Source organism: Electrona antarctica, assembly GCF_951216825.1.
Source record: "Electrona antarctica genome assembly, chromosome: 7".
NCBI classification, from domain to species: Eukaryota; Metazoa; Chordata; class Actinopteri; order Myctophiformes; family Myctophidae; genus Electrona; species Electrona antarctica.
Window position 1 is genome coordinate 4,359,150 of NC_136812.1, and position 19,340 is coordinate 4,378,489.

Sequence of the window (19,340 nt, forward strand, 5' to 3'; positions counted from 1 at the left end):
CTTAAAATGTTATAATATTAGTATTAGTTAATACTAATACCGCTGTGTGTCTCAGTGAGGTCAGCACATTCCATGTTATGTAAAGCTGTGTTGAATACAGTGTACAGTACAGTACTGTGTACTGTACAGTGATTATCTAGTCATGCTACTGGTGTATATTTGGAACAAATAAGCACACTAAAGACAACAGCCCTCTGGGCTATTACTGCACTATTAAAAGGTGCGTGCGTGTGTGTGTGTGTGTGTGCATGCGTGTGTGCGCGCGTGTGTGCGTGCGTGCATGCGTGTGTTTTTGCGTTTGCGCGTGTGTGCGTGTGTGTTTGTGCGTGTGCATGTCTGTGCGTGCGTTTGTGCACGCGCACTCGTGTGTGTGTGTGTGTGCGGGTGTGTGTGTGCATGTGTGTGTGCGTGCGTGCGTGTGTTTGTGCACGCACGTGTGTGTGCATGTGTGTGTGCGTGTTTGCAGCTGGCCTGTGATCAATCAGGGTGAATGATCAAGCAAGCTCAGTAATTACAGGCTTGTGATTGCGTGGCTTTCCTCCTCTCCTCTCACTCTCTCTCTGCCTCTCCCTGCTCAACAATTAGCTAACATAAACCCTAGCGTTCCTATTCAGGGGTGAACATTGAACAGAAATAGATTTTTTTTGTCCACAGACAGACAGACAGACAGACAGACAGTGCATGTTTTTTTTGTTTTCTCTGCAACCGTTGGTCTGACCGCATTCCCACTGGGACTTGCACACCCCCGGGGCATCACAGCCAGCCAGACAGACAGACGTGCGCGTCCACGTGCACACACGCACGCGCGTCCACGTGCACACACACACACACACACACACACACACACACACACACACACACACACGCCACATTTGGGGTCAATCGGTCGGACGGACAGAGACACTGCCCGAGTTATGTCCGGGACAGTTACGGCCGAGCTGCACCAGGCTTTACGAAGTTGACGCGCACGTAACGTACGCGAGCCCCACATACACACACACACACACACGCGCTCACGTTTAGATCCTGGGAATGCATCTACCCCGGTCAGTCAGTCAGCCAGCCAGCCAAGAGAGAGAGAGAGAGAGAGAGAGAGAGAGAGAGAGAGAGAGAGAGAGAGAGAGAGAGAGAGAGAGAGAGAGAGAGAGAGAGAGAGAGAGAGAGAGAGAGAGGCTGCAGTTGTTCCAGTAACGGAGGTTGCTAATATATCATGTCATCAAACTATCACACTCAATGGCACTAAAAACAGATGTCCGTCCGATCGATGACCCTGATTTCAACAAGAGGACATGAACCAGGCCACAGATGCAGGGATAACCATCCTGAGGTATTTGTACTTTTACTTGAGTATTTCCAATTTCCAATACTTTTACTTCTACTCCACCCCCATCTCAGATTCAAATATTGTACTTTTACTCCTCTACAAGTATTCGACAGCTTTAGTTACTAGTAATTTTGTAGATTTGGATTATTATTACAAAACATACTTTAGCCATTTTTAATCATTTGAAAACTTGAAATTGACATTCTGCATAAAAAGTACTTTGTACATTTGGTACATTGTGATACCAATACTTTTGTACTTTTACTCAAATACATTTTGACTTTTACTTGTAGCAGAGTATTTCTACATTGCAGTATTGATATACTTTTACTCAAGTAAATCATGCGAGTACTGCCCCTACTGATAACACAGGGCTGACATGATGAACCAGGCCACAGACGCAGTCGGTGAAAACAGGGCTGACATTAAACAACTAGTCGACTATTCAACTAGTCGACTATTCAACTAGTCGACTAGTAAATCCACTAGTTGACCTTGCTGGTACTAGTTAACTAGTTGATAAGAATAAGAAAAAGAACCTACCTGATCTCGCAGGCCTCGAGATCAGTACTTAAACAACTAGTCGACTAGTAAACTAGGCAACTAGTCAACTAGAAAAAAACACTAGAAGTGATTAGAATCGGGTGGATATACTAAGCTCTTCATTTCTGACTTCTCAAGTGCCTCTCGTTCAAAATTTGAACGCTATGGATTATTTAGCGATATTATGGAAACGAGAGCAAGGTAAGCAAGCAAAAAAATATCTCAGTTTTTTTTCGGAACAGAAGGGGGGAGATTTACAGAGTAAAATCGGCCATGTCTTCCCGCCCCCCCAAGTGTTAAGAGGGCAATTTTGGACAAAGATAGCTACAATTGCAGATCTACAAGCTCACAACGCGTCACGCTGCGACGTGTTGAGAGCTTGTAGATCAGCTATTTTCGGGGCGCAACCCAGCACTCTTTAGCTAGTGGAGAGATGCGGTGTGTACGACATGGATTTCTAAACAAATTTGTTCAACGCGAAATACAGTGTTCACGTTCAGGAGACCGGGAAAAAAGCAATTCTCCTGAATGCTGCCTTCTGGCATGGAAGGAGAGGAGTGGCATTTCTTTCACCATGTAGTAAATTCTGCATTCGTGGTCTGGAAAGGGAAGTTGTGTTTTACAGACGGGTAAAAGGGCAGGGGCTGAAGCCCCCTTTGATGTCTGTGTGTGTACGTCCCTGTCTATACCTGTCACCAACAACAGGGCTGACATGAACATGAAGCAGCCACCGGTGCAGTGGGTGAGAACAACAGGCCGTGAGAGAGCTTCTCTCACGGTGGTGACCATGGAAACCACAAGCTCAGATTCAAACTTCAGGACTGTCTTCTTTTCTTTCTATCGTGTCAGCAGAATCGACCGCATGGCTCAGCTTATTTTTTAGTGTGTGCGCGAATGTGGAGCGAACAGGTGCACGAGGAGGAGAACTTGTCTGACACAAACCAACTCCATTTTATTATTTATTTTTATACCAATTATTTTTGTGCCTTTTTTCGTCCCAATTGATGTTTTATTGTATTTGTTTTTAAAGAAAGTTTGGGCCTTTTTCTGCCTTTAATTACAGTTTCATAGTAGAGATGGAGAGAGACGGGGAGAGACCGCCAGGAATGGGAATCGAACCCTGGACAGCCACAGTCCAGGCCTTTTCCTCCCAATTTAGTGGTTACATTCCAGTTAATTCCTTCCCACACATCATTTCTGTGTGTGCCACTGCTATAACATTCTACTCTGCATTCTTCCGGTCGAGGACATTGTCACTGTTCGCTATGCTCTTTGCCAATACAAGTCTATAGAAGAGCCGCCATTGGACTGAAGCCCCATGAAGTGACTCTGTATTACTCTATGGCTCTGGCTACAACATACTGTATGACATCACTGAAACGTAAGGCCCTGCCACTCTGCGACAAGGTACAACATGTGACATCACTGAAACGTAAGGCCCTGCCACTCTGCGACAAGGTACAACATGTGACATCACTGAAACATAAGGCCCTGGACCTCTGCGACAAGGTACAACATGTGACATCACTGAAACGTAAGGCCCTGGACCTCTGCAACAAGGTACAACATGTGACATCACTGAAACGTAAGGCCCTGGACCTCTGCGACAAGGTACAACATGTGACATCACTGAAACGTAAGGCCCTGGACCTCTGCGACAAGGTACAACATGTGACATCACTGAAACGTAAGGCCCTGGACCTCTGCGACAAGGTACAACATGTGACATCACTGAAACGTAAGGCCCTGGACCTCTGCGACAAGGTACAACATGTGACATCACTGAAACGTAAGGCCCTGGACCTCTGCGACAAGGTACAACATGTGACATCACTGAAACGTAAGGCCCTGGACCTCTGCGACAAGGTACAACATGTGACATCACTGAAACGTAAGGCCCTGCCACTCTGCGACAAGGTACAATATGTGACATCACTGAAACGTAAGGCCCTGGACCTCTGCGACAAGGTACAACATGTGACATCACTGAAACGTAAGGCCCTGGACCTCTGCGACAAGGTACAACATGTGACATCACTGAAACGTAAGGCCCTGGACCTCTGCGACAAGGTACAACATGTGACATCACTGAAACGTAAGGCCCTGGACCTCTGCGACAAGGTACAACATGTGACATCACTGAAACGTAAGGCCCTGGACCTCTGCGACAAGGTACAACATGTGACATCACTGAAACGTAAGGCCCTGCCACTCTGCGACAAGGTACAATATGTGACATCACTGAAACGTAAGGCCCTGGACCTCTGCGACAAGGTACAACATGTGACATCACTGAAACGTAAGGCCCTGGACCTCTGCGACAAGGTACAACATGTGACATCACTGAAACGTAAGGCCCTGGACCTCTGCGACAAGGTACAACATGTGACATCACTGAAACGTAAGGCCCTGGACCTCTGCGACAAGGTACAACATGTGACATCACTGAAACGTAAGGCCCTGGACCTCTGCGACAAGGTACAACATGTGACATCACTGAAACGTAAGGCCCTGGACCTCTGCGACAAGGTACAACATGTGACATCACTGAAACGTAATGCCCTGGACCTCTGCGACAAGGTACAACATGTGACATCACTGAAACGTAAGGCCCTGGACCTCTGCGACAAGGTACAATATGTGACATCACTGAAACGTAAGGCCCTGGACCTCTGCGACAAGGTACAACATGTGACATCACTGAAACGTAAGGCCCTGGACCTCTGCGACAAGGTACAACATGTGACATCACTGAAACGTAAGGCCCTGGACCTCTGCGACAAGGTACAACATGTGACATCACTGAAACGTAAGGCCCTGGACCTCTGCGACAAGGTACAATATGTGACATCACTGAAACGTAAGGCCCTGGACCTCTGCGACAAGGTACAACATGTGACATCACTGAAACGTAAGGCCCTGGACCTCTGCGACAAGGTACAACATGTGACATCACTGAAACGTAAGGCCCTGGACCTCTGCGACAAGGTACAACATGTGACATCACTGAAACGTAAGGCCCTGGACCTCTGCGACAAGGTACAATATGTGACATCACTGAAACGTAAGGCCCTGGACCTCTGCGACAAGGTACAACATGTGACATCACTGAAACGTAAGGCCCTGGACCTCTGCGACAAGGTACAACATGTGACATCACTGAAACGTAAGGCCCTGGACCTCTGCGACAAGGTACAACATGTGACATCACTGAAACGTAAGGCCCTGGACCTCTGCGACAAGGTACAACATGTGACATCACTGAAACGTAAGGCCCTGGACCTCTGCGACAAGGTACAACATGTGACATCACTGCACAGTAAAACTCCAGAGGGTTCCTTTTCAAATAGATAAATGAACAGAAAATGATGATCATGAAAGGATGATTTGAAAGACCCTGTACCGAGCCAAAGTAACTAATGTTACTAACTGATGTTAAATAGGGGCAAGAACATCAATCGACTTAAACAACAAAATGTCTTACCTTATGTCTGCACTTCAGAACGACACCGTAGGCACCTGAAAGAGAGGAACAATATATTAGCCCATTTAGACCCGAGTTAAAAACGTTACGCTCTGAAAGAATATATATTCAAAGATTTGCGCCACAATTTTCACGATTTTTCAAAAATAGCAGACCTAAAAGCTCGTAGCGCGCCACTCGGTGGCGCGCTACGAGCTTGTAGGTCTGCTATTTTTCAACAGCTAAAGTATAACATATTGCCCGTAAGTCATACGGGCAATGCACCGGACAGAATGGGATATGAGACGCGTTTTGATGACGTCATCGCAAAAAAGTCATGACAAGCAACTCAGCTAAAATCGGTGCACTGGCTGTTCAAAGGTAATTTTAAACATAGGCTGAAAGACGGCCGCATATCGCTGGCATTCAACCTGTTCAAGGTCAAGGTTGTCTTTATTTGTCTCCCTTGGGAGAAATGTGTCTTGGAGACGGAGTCACAGCTGCATACAAATAACATACACGTTCACATAAGAAAAGGAAAAATCACACCCATGTGAAGTAAGTGCTGCAACTCCGTGCGGGGGTCCCCGGGGGGGGGGTCCAGACCCACAGGAACGCACCCAGGGTGCCGGCCCGATTCCGGCGAGCCGCCCCGCCCCGCCCCACGGTTGAGAAATGACAGAGTTACCGTGTGGGGGTCCCTCTACTGTACTGTACTGTCACTGTACTGTACTGTACTGGCACACCTGAAATCACCATATATACAGTTAATATGTGCGTGTGTGTTTGTGTGTGTGTTAGGTTGCGCACAGGTGGTGAAAAACAACCATGCTGTTTTCGTGCTCAGACGCACCCACCCACCCAGCCAGCCAGCCAGCCACCCACCCACCCACCCAGCCACACACATAGTCACTTAAGGAAGTGGTTGCACCACTTAATAAAAACACCATGAAACACCCAACAGAGATATTGCACACATTCCCTTGATAAAGTGCAACTAGTCAATCAAGTGCATTCGGCAATCTCTGATTGAGCCTTTTGATTGGCAGGGGAACAAATGAGTGTTTAAATCTATTATACACATACCGTGGAGTTCTATATCTCCTACCGGATGGCATTAGCTCGTACTCTCGGTACAACACATGCAAAGGGAACACATGTCTCATAAACCCGGGAGGCTGCATTTGCATGTGGCTTTTGTTAGTAAATCCATTGATTCATTCCACTCTACCCTTGTGGGAATTTGTTTGTTTTACGAGTCCTACCAAAGTAAAGTCTACGTATAATTCCTGCAGACACTGGAACAGAATCTCCCCCCATGGGATTAATAAAGGTCCCCCCCTAAATATTCACAGAGATGTTCTGTCATAAGTGGTTCTTGTGTAAAAGATGAAAGGCTTTTTGACGTGGGGAAACCGGGCGTACTTAAAGAGTGCTGGAAGATACTGTCAGCATCAATAAAATATGATGGGTATGAGTTGTGTCCTGAGCGCTGAGCGAGACGGCGCGGCACAGTTCCAATGAGCATGAAGGCTGACTGCGACAGAGCGCAGTCGGTTGGACTTGCAGCCACGGGCTGCAAGTCCAACCGACTGCGCTCTGAAGCCACAGGGCTGCAAGTCAAACCGGCAAGACTATTTTTTCATCTCCCATAGTCTGTTGCACCAAAACTCAGTGGATCATCTCAAACATTTTCACATTGGGTCAAATCTGGACCCCAATCTGATTCTTAAAAGATTTAAGGCCAAGGACTACAACAGAATGTATTTGTGTTGTTAAATTGTTTGTTTGTTTGTTTGTTTAATTCTTTTTTTTTTATTATTAAGATTTGTCCTGCTTGTAGTTCGGCTATTTCCAAATATGCACGTGCTTGTAGATATATCCAAATTGGTGGATAAACTGCTCCTCATTTCTTTCCCTCCCGGAACCCACTTTGACAACCACTGGTACAGTACAGTACAGTACAGTACAGTACAGTACAGTACAGTACAGTACAGTACAGTCGTATATACTTCCCAGAGAGAGAGAGAGAGAGAGAGAGAAAGGGGAGGGGAGGGGGATGGGGCATCCTTTTTTCTGTGAAAGAGGATAGCGGGTGTTTCAGGTTAGAAAGTAGGACAGGAGAGTTGGCACTCAGAGCCTCTCTCTCTCTCTTAAGTTGTGATGTTATCGACCCTGGCAGTCTCACACGTATCGCCCCCGAGGGCACCCGGGAGGAGGACGGCACCCCGCCCGCGTGTGTTGTAAAGCCTGGTGGTTATACTTGTGTGTGTGTTCTCAGTGCTCCCTGAATATAGCAGATCTACAGGCCCACAAAGCGGCATGGACGTGATCTGCTGTTTTACGGTGTGCAACACAGCGTCGACAAAAAAAAGACAAAAGAAATTCGTCGACTACCTTTTTTCACTGACGAAAACTAAATGGAAACTAAATAAAAACTAAGCTATGGTGACTAAAACTAAGACTAAATGTACTGACAATTTCATCAACAAATAAAAACTAGACTAAAAAATAATGTTAGGAAGGGACTAGTGGGCCTGGGCCATGGCTCAGTGGTCCAGGCACCTTGGCTGGCAATCCAGTGTGCCGCGGGTTCGACTCCCGATGGCCTTTACTGCATGTCTTCCTCCCCCATCTCTCTCTCCCCCATTTCCTGTCAGCCTACTGTCTGTCCCTCCATAAATAATATAAAATAAAGGCGAAAGCCACAAAAAAAACATTTAAAAAGGAAGGGACTAGTGGACAAGAGATCCATTATGGTAAGTCACAACGCGCCGCAGCGCAACACGTTGCGAGCTTGTAGATCGGCTATTTTCAGCAATGTGTAAAATACATTCTAGTCGACTAAATCAACTGTAGATTCAGTCGACTGAAATCTTATGATATTTAGTCGACTAAAACTAGACTAACACTTGGTGACTAAAATATGACTAAAACTAAATTAAAACTATTCAAGAGACTATGACTAAAATCAAATTTTGTTGCAAAAAACAACACAGAGGTGCACTGCAACACCGTCGAGCTCGTCGAGAATGAGAGCGGACGTTTTAACGAGCGTTTTACCGTACCGACCATCTCTCTCTCTCTCTCGTCACGATGGTGACATTTCAGCTGACAAGATTCATTGTGGTACAAAATGACCACGATTCAGGATTCCATTGTGTTTCTTTTGCCCGTTTCGAAACAAATAATTGATGGCCTTTCCGTTTGCCTTTCAGGCTTTGTAAACAGAAATTACACGCTGCAGATATGACAAAACACTGACCTACGCAAACAATATGACAAATAACTGATCTACGCAAACAAAGGGGAGACATTTTTAATAATGACTTCATACCTTAAGGCTTAAAGCTTAACCCGTTCTGGGCGGGAACCCCTCTTGGTGTTTTAAGTATTATGTTATACTTTAGCTATTGAAAAATAGCAGATCTACAAGCTCGTAGCGCGCCACCGAGTGCCGCGCTACAAGCTTGTAGATCTGCTATTTTTGAAAAATTGTGAAAATGTGACGGAAATCTTTGAATATATATTATTTCAGAGCGAAGGATTTTAACTCAAATCTTTGCTTCTGGGGGGTCCCTGGAACTACATAATTTTAGATGGGGGTCAGCGGCCAAATATAGATAATTCTGGGGGTCTTTGACATGAAAAAGGTTGAGCACCACTGATAGAAACTAAATCCTCACAAAACTGAGGATTTAGAAGACATTTTTAGAATCGTCATCAGGTCTAAATGCATGGGTATATGACGTGCAACCACTCCCTTATGGAGCTATGTGTGTGTATGTGTGTGTGTGTGTGGGTGGGTGGGTGGGTGGGTGCATCAGAGCACGAAAACAGCATGGTTGTTTTTCACCACCTGTGCGCAACCTAACACACACACAAACACACACGCACATATCAACTGTATATATGGTGATTTCGGGTGTGCCAGTACAGTACAGTAACAGTACAGTAGAGGGTACAGTAGAGGGACCCCCACACGGTAACTCTGTCATTTCTCTTGGACGTGGGGCGGCTTGCCGTTATCGGGCCGGCACCCTGGGTGCGTTCCTGTGGGTCTGGAACCCCCCCCCGGGGACCCCCACACGGAGTTGCACCACTCACTTCACACGGGTGTGATTTTTTAATTTTATTCAGTGGGAAAAAAGTGGAAAAAACGTAATCAAAATGTTTTCGTCATAGATTGAATCAACACTGTACTAGCACTGTACCCATTATCTCCAATAACATTACCCACATTAAACCCTTTCCGCTTCCAACCAAGTCATTAATTTCGTCCTCGCCACAGATTATGTCACAAGGGAGCATTTTAATCAGATTGCATATGCAGATGTGCATTCATAACAGCCAGCCAGCTGATGAATGGGGTGGCGGTGGCTCAGGGGTAGAGTGGCCGGATGGTAACCGCAAGGTTGCCAGTTCGAACGTGGACTCCCCCAGAGTTAGTGTCAAAGTGTCCTTGAGCAAGACTCTGAACCCCTAATTGCTCCTGATGTAATAGTTAGTGCCTTGCATGGTTTCCGCCGCCATCGGTGTATGAATATGTGTGTGTGAATGGGTGAATTGATGCACAATCTATCTAAAGCGCCTTGGATAAAGGCGCTATATAAATGCACCATTTACCAATTGAATACATGGAACCACAATGGAAAGTCCCAAGGATTTAAATTTTTTAATTTTAGACTTAATGTCCGACTGTACCATGTGCTGTTTACAATTCTGACTAATAACGTATTCACTCAAATTCAATTCAATTCCACAATACACGATCATGACATTTTACAGGGAAGATAAATTGCCATACAAATAATTGCGATTAGGCTAAGGATTTAATTATGTTTTTGGCACAGAGCATTTTGGAACACATGAATCAAGATGACATTTCTGCTTGGCTTTTAGGAAGTACTTTCTCACTTTCTAACCCAAAATAGCAGATCAAAATGCGTCACAATCTGCTATTTCTGCTACTTGTGTGTGACACTGTAGTATGGTAAAGTAGGGCATTTATTTACACTGTAGTATGGTAAAGTAGGGCATTTATTTACACTGTAGTATGGTAAAGACACTGTAGTATGGTAAAGACACTGTAGTATGGTAAAGACACTGTAGTATGGTAAAGACACTGTAGTATGGTAAAGACACTGTAGTATGGTAAAGACACTGTAGTATGGTAAAGTACACTGTAGTATGGTAAAGACACTGTAGTATGGTAAAGACACTGTAGTATGGTAAAGTACACTGTAGTATGGTAAAGTACACTGTAGTATGGTAAAGACACTGTAGTATGGTAAAGACACTGTAGTATGGTAAAGACACTGTAGTATGGTAAAGTACACTGTAGTATGGTAAAGACACTGTAGTATGGTAAAGACACTGTAGTATGGTAAAGTACACTGTAGTATGGTAAAGACACTGTAGTATGGTAAAGACACTGTAGTATGGTAAAGACACTGTAGTATGGTAAAGTACACTGTAGTATGGTAAAGACACTGTAGTATGGTAAAGACACTGTAGTATGGTAAAGACACTGTAGTATGGTAAAGACACTGTAGTATGGTAAAGACACTGTAGTATGGTAAAGACACTGTAGTATGGTAAAGACACTGTAGTATGGTAAAGACACTGTAGTATGGTAAAGACACTGTAGTATGGTAAAGACACTGTAGTATGGTAAAGACACTGTAGTATGGTAAACTCACTGTAGTATGGTAAACTCACTGTAGTATGGTAAACTCACTGTAGTATGGTAAAGACACTGTAGTATGGTAAAGACACTGTAGTATGGTAAAGACACTGTAGTATGGTAAAGACACTGTAGTATGGTAAAGACACTGTAGTATGGTAAAGACACTGTAGTATGGTAAAGACACTGTAGTATGGTAAAGACACTGTAGTATGGTAAACTCACTGTAGTATGGTAAACTCACTGTAGTATGGTAAAGACACTGTAGTATGGTAAACTCACTGTAGTATGGTAAAGACACTGTAGTATGGTAAAGACACTGTAGTATGGTAAAGACACTGTAGTATGGTAAAGACACTGTAGTATGGTAAAGACACTGTAGTATGGTAAAGACACTGTAGTATGGTAAAGACACTGTAGTATGGTAAAGACACTGTAGTATGGTAAAGACACTGTAGTATGGTAAAGACACTGTAGTATGGTAAAGACACTGTAGTATGGTAAACTCACTGTAGTATGGTAAACTCACTGTAGTATGGTAAAGACACTGTAGTATGGTAAAGACACTGTAGTATGGTAAAGACACTGTAGTATGGTAAAGACACTGTAGTATGGTAAACTCACTGTAGTATGGTAAAGACACTGTAGTATGGTAAACTCACTGTAGTATGGTAAAGACACTGTAGTATGGTAAAGACACTGTAGTATGGTAAAGACACTGTAGTATGGTAAAGACACTGTAGTATGGTAAAGACACTGTAGTATGGTAAACTCACTGTAGTATGGTAAAGACACTGTAGTATGGTAAACTCACTGTAGTATGGTAAACTCACTGTAGTATGGTAAAGACACTGTAGTATGGTAAAGACACTGTAGTATGGTAAAGACACTGTAGTATGGTAAAGACACTGTAGTATGGTAAAGACACTGTAGTATGGTAAAGACACTGTAGTATGGTAAAGACACTGTAGTATGGTAAAGACACTGTAGTATGGTAAAGACACTGTAGTATGGTAAACTCACTGTAGTATGGTAAACTCACTGTAGTATGGTAAAGACACTGTAGTATGGTAAAGACACTGTAGTATGGTAAAGACACTGTAGTATGGTAAAGACACTGTAGTATGGTAAAGACACTGTAGTATGGTAAAGACACTGTAGTATGGTAAAGACACTGTAGTATGGTAAAGACACTGTAGTATGGTAAAGACACTGTAGTATGGTAAAGACACTGTAGTATGGTAAAGACACTGTAGTATGGTAAACTCACTGTAGTATGGTAAACTCACTGTAGTATGGTAAAGACACTGTAGTATGGTAAAGACACTGTAGTATGGTAAAGACACTGTAGTATGGTAAAGACACTGTAGTATGGTAAACTCACTGTAGTATGGTAAAGACACTGTAGTATGGTAAACTCACTGTAGTATGGTAAAGACACTGTAGTATGGTAAAGACACTGTAGTATGGTAAAGACACTGTAGTATGGTAAAGACACTGTAGTATGGTAAACTCACTGTAGTATGGTAAAGACACTGTAGTATGGTAAACTCACTGTAGTATGGTAAACTCACTGTAGTATGGTAAAGACACTGTAGTATGGTAAAGACACTGTAGTATGGTAAAGACACTGTAGTATGGTAAAGACACTGTAGTATGGTAAAGACACTGTAGTATGGTAAAGACACTGTAGTATGGTAAAGACACTGTAGTATGGTAAAGACACTGTAGTATGGTAAAGACACTGTAGTATGGTAAAGACACTGTAGTATGGTAAAGACACTGTAGTATGGTAAAGACACTGTAGTATGGTAAAGACACTGTAGTATGGTAAAGTACTGTAGTATGGTAAAGACACTGTAGTATGGTAAAGACACTGTAGTATGGTAAAGTACTGTAGTATGGTAAAGACACTGTAGTATGGTAAAGACACTGTAGTATGGTAAAGACACTGTAGTATGGTAAAGACACTGTAGTATGGTAAAGACACTGTAGTATGGTAAAGACACTGTAGTATGGTAAAGACACTGTAGTATGGTAAAGACACTGTAGTATGGTAAAGTACACTGTAGTATGGTAAAGACACTGTAGTATGGTAAAGACACTGTAGTATGGTAAAGACACTGTAGTATGGTAAAGTACTGTAGTATGGTAAAGACACTGTAGTATGGTAAACTCACTGTAGTATGGTAAAGACACTGTAGTATGGTAAAGACACTGTAGTATGGTAAAGACACTGTAGTATGGTAAAGACACTGTAGTATGGTAAAGACACTGTAGTATGGTAAAGTACACTGTAGTATGGTAAAGACACTGTAGTATGGTAAAGACACTGTAGTATGGTAAAGACACTGTAGTATGGTAAAGACACTGTAGTATGGTAAAGACACTGTAGTATGGTAAAGACACTGTAGTATGGTAAAGACACTGTAGTATGGTAAAGACACTGTAGTATGGTAAAGACACTGTAGTATGGTAAACTCACTGTAGTATGGTAAAGACACTGTAGTATGGTAAAGTACACTGTAGTATGGTAAAGACACTGTAGTATGGTAAAGACACTGTAGTATGGTAAAGACACTGTAGTATGGTAAAGACACTGTAGTATGGTAAAGACACTGTAGTATGGTAAAGACACTGTAGTATGGTAAAGACACTGTAGTATGGTAAAGACACTGTAGTATGGTAAAGACACTGTAGTATGGTAAAGACACTGTAGTATGGTAAAGACACTGTAGTATGGTAAAGGGTTACACTGTAGTATGGTAAAGACACTGTAGTATGGTAAAGACACTGTAGTATGGTAAAGACACTGTAGTATGGTAAAGACACTGTAGTATGGTAAAGACACTGTAGTATGGTAAAGACACTGTAGTATGGTAAAGACACTGTAGTATGGTAAAGACACTGTAGTATGGTAAAGACACTGTAGTATGGTAAAGACACTGTAGTATGGTAAAGTACACTGTAGTATGGTAAAGACACTGTAGTATGGTAAAGTACACTGTAGTATGGTAAAGACACTGTAGTATGGTAAAGACACTGTAGTATGGTAAAGACACTGTAGTATGGTAAAGTACTGTAGTATGGTAAAGACACTGTAGTATGGTAAAGACACTGTAGTATGGTAAAGACACTGTAGTATGGTAAAGACACTGTAGTATGGTAAAGACACTGTAGTATGGTAAAGACACTGTAGTATGGTAAAGTAGGGACACTGTAGTATGGTAAAGACACTGTAGTATGGTAAAGTAGGGACACTGTAGTATGGTAAAGACACTGTAGTATGGTAAAGACACTGTAGTATGGTAAAGACACTGTAGTATGGTAAAGTAGGGACACTGTAGTATGGTAAAGACACTGTAGTATGGTAAAGACACTGTAGTATGGTAAAGACACTGTAGTATGGTAAAGACACTGTAGTATGGTAAAGACACTGTAGTATGGTAAAGACACTGTAGTAATACTGTAGTATGGTAAAGACACTGTAGTATGGTAAAGACACTGTAGTATGGTAAAGTACACTGTAGTATGGTAAAGACACTGTAGTATGGTAAAGTACACTGTAGTATGGTAAAGACACTGTAGTATGGTAAAGTACTGTAGTATGGTAAAGACACTGTAGTATGGTAAAGGGTTAGGGTTAGGGTTACTGTAGTATGGTAAAGGGTTAGGGTTAGGGTTACTGTAGTATGGTAAAGGGTTAGGGTTAGGGTTACTGTAGTATGGTAAAGACACTGTAGTATGGTAAAGTACTGTAGTATGGTAAAGACACTGTAGTATGGTAAAGTAGGGACACTGTAGTATGGTAAAGACACTGTAGTATGGTAAAGTAGGGACACTGTAGTATGGTAAAGTACTGTAGTATGGTAAAGACACTGTAGTATGGTAAAGTAGGGACACTGTAGTATGGTAAAGACACTGTAGTATGGTAAAGTAGGGACACTGTAGTATGGTAAAGACACTGTAGTATGGTAAAGTAGGGACACTGTAGTATGGTAAAGACACTGTAGTATGGTAAAGACACTGTAGTAATACTGTAGTATGGTAAAGACACTGTAGTATGGTAAAGACACTGTAGTATGGTAAAGTAGGGACACTGTAGTATGGTAAAGTACTGTAGTATGGTAAAGACACTGTAGTATGGTAAAGTAGGGACACTGTAGTATGGTAAAGACACTGTAGTATGGTAAAGACACTGTAGTAATACTGTAGTATGGTAAAGACACTGTAGTATGGTAAAGACACTGTAGTATGGTAAAGACACTGTAGTATGGTAAAGACACTGTAGTATGGTAAAGACACTGTAGTATGGTAAAGACACTGTAGTATGGTAAAGTAAAGGTACTGTAGTATGGTAAAGTAGGGCATTTATTTACAGGGGGGAAATAGTTGAAAGATGGAGAAACAAGGTTTCTGTCATAGAGCACTGATTTATAACAGTGGTTTTCAACCGGTGGTCTGGGGACCACTATGCAGTGGTTCCAGGTGGTCTGGGGACCACCAGTGGTCCTTGAGGGGGTTCCAGGTGGTCTGGGGACCACTATGCAGTGGTTCCAGGTGGTCTGGGGACCACTATGCAGTGGTTCCAGGTGGTCTGGGGACCACTATGCAGTGGTTCCAGGTGGTCTGGGGACCACTATGCAGTGGTTCCAGGTGGTCTGGGGACCACTATGCAGTGGTTCCAGGTGGTCTGGGGACCACTATGCAGTGGTTCCAGGTGGTCTGGGGACCACCAGTGGTCCTTGAGGGGGTTCCAGGTGGTCTGGGGACCACTATGCAGTGGTTCCAGGTGGTCTGGGGACCACCAGTGGTCCTTGAGGGGGTTCCAGGTGGTCTGGGGACCACTATGCAGTGGTTCCAGGTGGTCCCCAGCTAAATGATGGAGAATTTGTAACCAAATGGACCCTTATAGATCTTTAACCCATTTCGACCTGAGATCAATGGGTTAACTCTTGAGAGTGTAAAATGAAAGCAAATGGACCCTTATGGGGCCATTTGGTTTCATTTTACGCTCTGAAGAGTTCAACTATTGTTAAACATTAGCCTACTAAATTTACAAGAAGGGCGGTGGTGGCTCAGGGGTAGAGTGGCCGGATGGTAACCGCAAGGTTGCCAGTTCGAACCCTGTGGGCTCCCCCAGAGTTAGTGTCCTTGAGCAACTGGACACTGAACCCCTAATTGCTCCCGATGTGCGGGTTGGTGCCTTGCATGGTTTCCGCCGCCGGTTTAGAGAACAATGCAGTGCTCGCTTCGAGGCCAGTGGTTTAGAGAACAATGCAGTGGTCGCCTCGAGGCCAGTGGTTTAGAGAACAATGCAGTGGTCGCCTCGAGGCCAGTGGTTCAATGCAGTGCTCGCCTCGAGGCCAGAGGTTTAGAGAACAATACAGTGCTCGCCTCGAGGCCAGTGGTTCAATGCAGTGCTCGCCTCGAGGCCAGAGGTTTAGAGAACAATACAGTGCTCGCCTCGAGGCCAGAGGTTTAGAGAACAATACAGTGCTCGCCTCGAGGCCAGTGGTTCAATGCAGTGCTCGCCTCGAGGCCAGTGGTTTAGAGAACAATGCAGTGCTCGCCTCGAGGCCAGTGGTTCAATGCAGTGCTCGCCTCGAGGCCAGTGGTTTAGAGAACAATACAGTGCTCGCCTCGAGGCCAGTGGTTTAGAGAACAATGCAGTGCTCGCCTCGAGGCCAGTGGTTCAATGCAGTGCTCGCCTCGAGGCCAGTGGTTTAGAGAACAATACAGTGCTCACCTCGAGGCCAGTGGTTTAGAGAACAATGCAGTGCTCGCCTCGAGGCCAGTGGTTTAGAGAACAATGCAGTGCTCGCCTCGAGGCCAGTGGTTTAGAGAACAATACAGTGCTCGCCTCGAGGCCAGTGGTTTAGAGAACAATGCAGTGCTCGCCTCGAGGCCAGTGGTTTAGAGAACAATACAGTGCTCGCCTCGAGGCCAGTGGTTTAAGAGAACAATACAGTGCTCACCTCGAGGCCAGTGGTTTAGAGAACAATACAGTGCTCGCCTCGAGGCCAGTGGTTTAAGAGAACAATGCAGTGCTCGCCTCGAGGCCAGTGGTTTAGAGAACAATGCAGTGCTCGCCTCGAGGCCAGTGGTTTAAGAGAACAATGCAGTGCTCGCCTCGAGGCCAGTGGTTTAGAGAACAATGCAGTGCTCGCCTCGAGGCCAGTGGTTCAATGCAGTGCTCGCCTCGAGGCCAGTGGTTTAGAGAACAATGCAGTGCTCGCCTCGAGGCCAGTGGTTCAATGCAGTGCTCGCCTCGAGGCCAGTGGTTCAATGCAGTGCTCGCCTCGAGGCCAGTGGTTTAGAGAACAATGCAGTGCTCGCTTCGAGGCCAGAGGTTTAGAGAACAATGCAGTGCTCGCCTCGAGGCCAGTGGTTTAGAGAACAATACAGTGCTCGCCTCGAGGCCAGTGGTTCAATGCAGTGCTCGCCTTGAGGCCAGAGGTTTAAGAGAACAATGCAGTGCTCGCCTCGAGGCCAGTGGTTCAATGCAGTGCTCGCCTCGAGGCCAGTGGTTCAATACAGTGCTCGCCTCGAGGCCAGAGGTTTAGAGAACAATACAGTGCTCGCCTCGAGGCCAGTGGTTCAATACAGTGCTCGCCTCGAGGCCAGAGGTTTAGAGAACAATGCAGTGCTCGCCTCGAGGCCAGAGGTTTAAGAGAACAATGCAGTGCTCGCCTCGAGGCCAGTGGTTCAATGCAGTGCTCGCCTCGAGGCCAGTGGTTCAATGCAGTGCTCGCCTCGAGGCCAGAGGTTTAGAGAACAATGCAGTGCTCGCCTCGAGGCCAGAGGTTTAAGAGAACAATGCAGTGCTCGCTTCGAGGCCAGTGGTTTTCAAACATTGTCATGTCAAGGACCATACAGGACGTATTTGACAGCGGACCACCATCTGAAGATATTTTGTGCCAGGGACCCCCACCACAAGATCATTTAGAAAATAGAAGATCTACAAGCGTCACGTTGTAAGCTTGGGACCCCCCATTTGAACAGGTTTAGTGCCAGGGGGACCCCTCCCATTTGAACAGATCTAGTGCCAGGGGGACCCCTCATTTGAACAGATCTAGTGCCAGGGGGACCCCCCATTTGAACAGGTTTAGTGCCAGGGGGACCCCTGGCTAGTAAGAGCAGGTTTCAGTTGTGATATTACATAAGTCTGCCTCTGTCTGTTGTGTAGGCGTGGAGCTCTGGGTAGTTATTCTTAGACAGCACTGTCTTCGCTCGGTGGAGAACAGCATACCTTCTAGCTGCTAGTGGAATTATCATTTATACGCACATTATTTATAACCACTGGCAACCTGACGTTCATTTGGTGCATTTCATAGACAAAACTCGCTGCTCTTGTGCTGCTCACAACATTGTGAGCTTTTGGATCAGCTTTTTTAGCGATATTTTTAAACTCTCGTCCTACTTCCGGGCCTCTTCCGACTTCCTTCACAGGTGATACTAATGAAGGCCATTCTGGTCAAATAGAGTCAGAGTGCTGATATTAACCCATTTAGGCCTGACGTCGAAATTTAAAAAATAATCTTCTAAATCCTCCAATTTTCTGAAATACCTATGTTTCTATATCAGTGGTGCTCAATTTTTCATGTCAAGGACCCCAAAAATGATCTGTATTTGGCCACCGACCCCCATCTGAAAATATGTTGTTCCAGGAACCCCCCCAGAAGCAAAGATTTGAGTTAAAAACGTTAAAATATATATTCCAAATTTGCGCCACATTTTTCACGATTTTTCAAAAATAGCAGACCTACAAGCTCGTAGCGCGCCACTCGGTGCCGCGCTATGAGCTTGTAGATCTGCTATTTTTCAATAGCTAAATTATAACATAATGTTTAAAACACCAAAAGGGGTTCCCGCCCAAAAGTTCCACCTTGTTAGCACCTTGCCATTAACTTATATGGTAAGATGGCCGCGGTCTGCATATATGATCCATTGCAATCAGCGAGGCGGCGGTGATAGGATCGAAACGCTCACCTTCACCTACGATCCCAAGGACTTCAAATTTATTCATCACATCACCGATGTCAGGAGGAGCACCCCTTCCAAAGTTTAACAGGCAGCCGGGAGGCGAGGAGGGGTCCCGGCGGCTAAAACACCGTGGCAGGACGAAGAGGAGGCCAGCGGGCCGGCTCCCAGGAGGAAGAGGAGGAGGACGAGGAGGAGCGGGCTGGCGCTGGGCCGCCGCGCGCCGCGCTGCATCGCTTCTTCACCGGATCACCACCTGCACCACAGGGAACAACACCAGAGAGCAGAGATTAAAATGGGGTGCATTTTGCATCCCAAAACGCAGTTTATAGTTAAGGGAC

At 44.7% G+C, this 19,340-nt stretch overlaps 1 protein-coding gene across 1 annotated transcript in view; it reads right to left on the reverse strand.

Annotated features, from left to right (window-relative positions):
- The window catches only part of LOC306926975 (cyclin-dependent kinase-like 5), a 215,329-nt gene extending 196,209 nt beyond the window's left edge, over positions 1-19,120 (reverse strand). The window contains exons 1-2 of the mRNA XM_079506534.1: positions 19,009-19,120; positions 5,352-5,386 (exon numbers count right to left, since the gene is read on the reverse strand). Coding sequence (XP_079362660.1) covers positions 5,352-5,386; positions 19,009-19,045 — 72 coding nt within the window. The 5' untranslated portion in view covers positions 19,046-19,120. The remainder of the gene's footprint in view (positions 1-5,351; positions 5,387-19,008) is intronic.
- Positions 19,121-19,340: the final 220 nt, after the last annotated feature.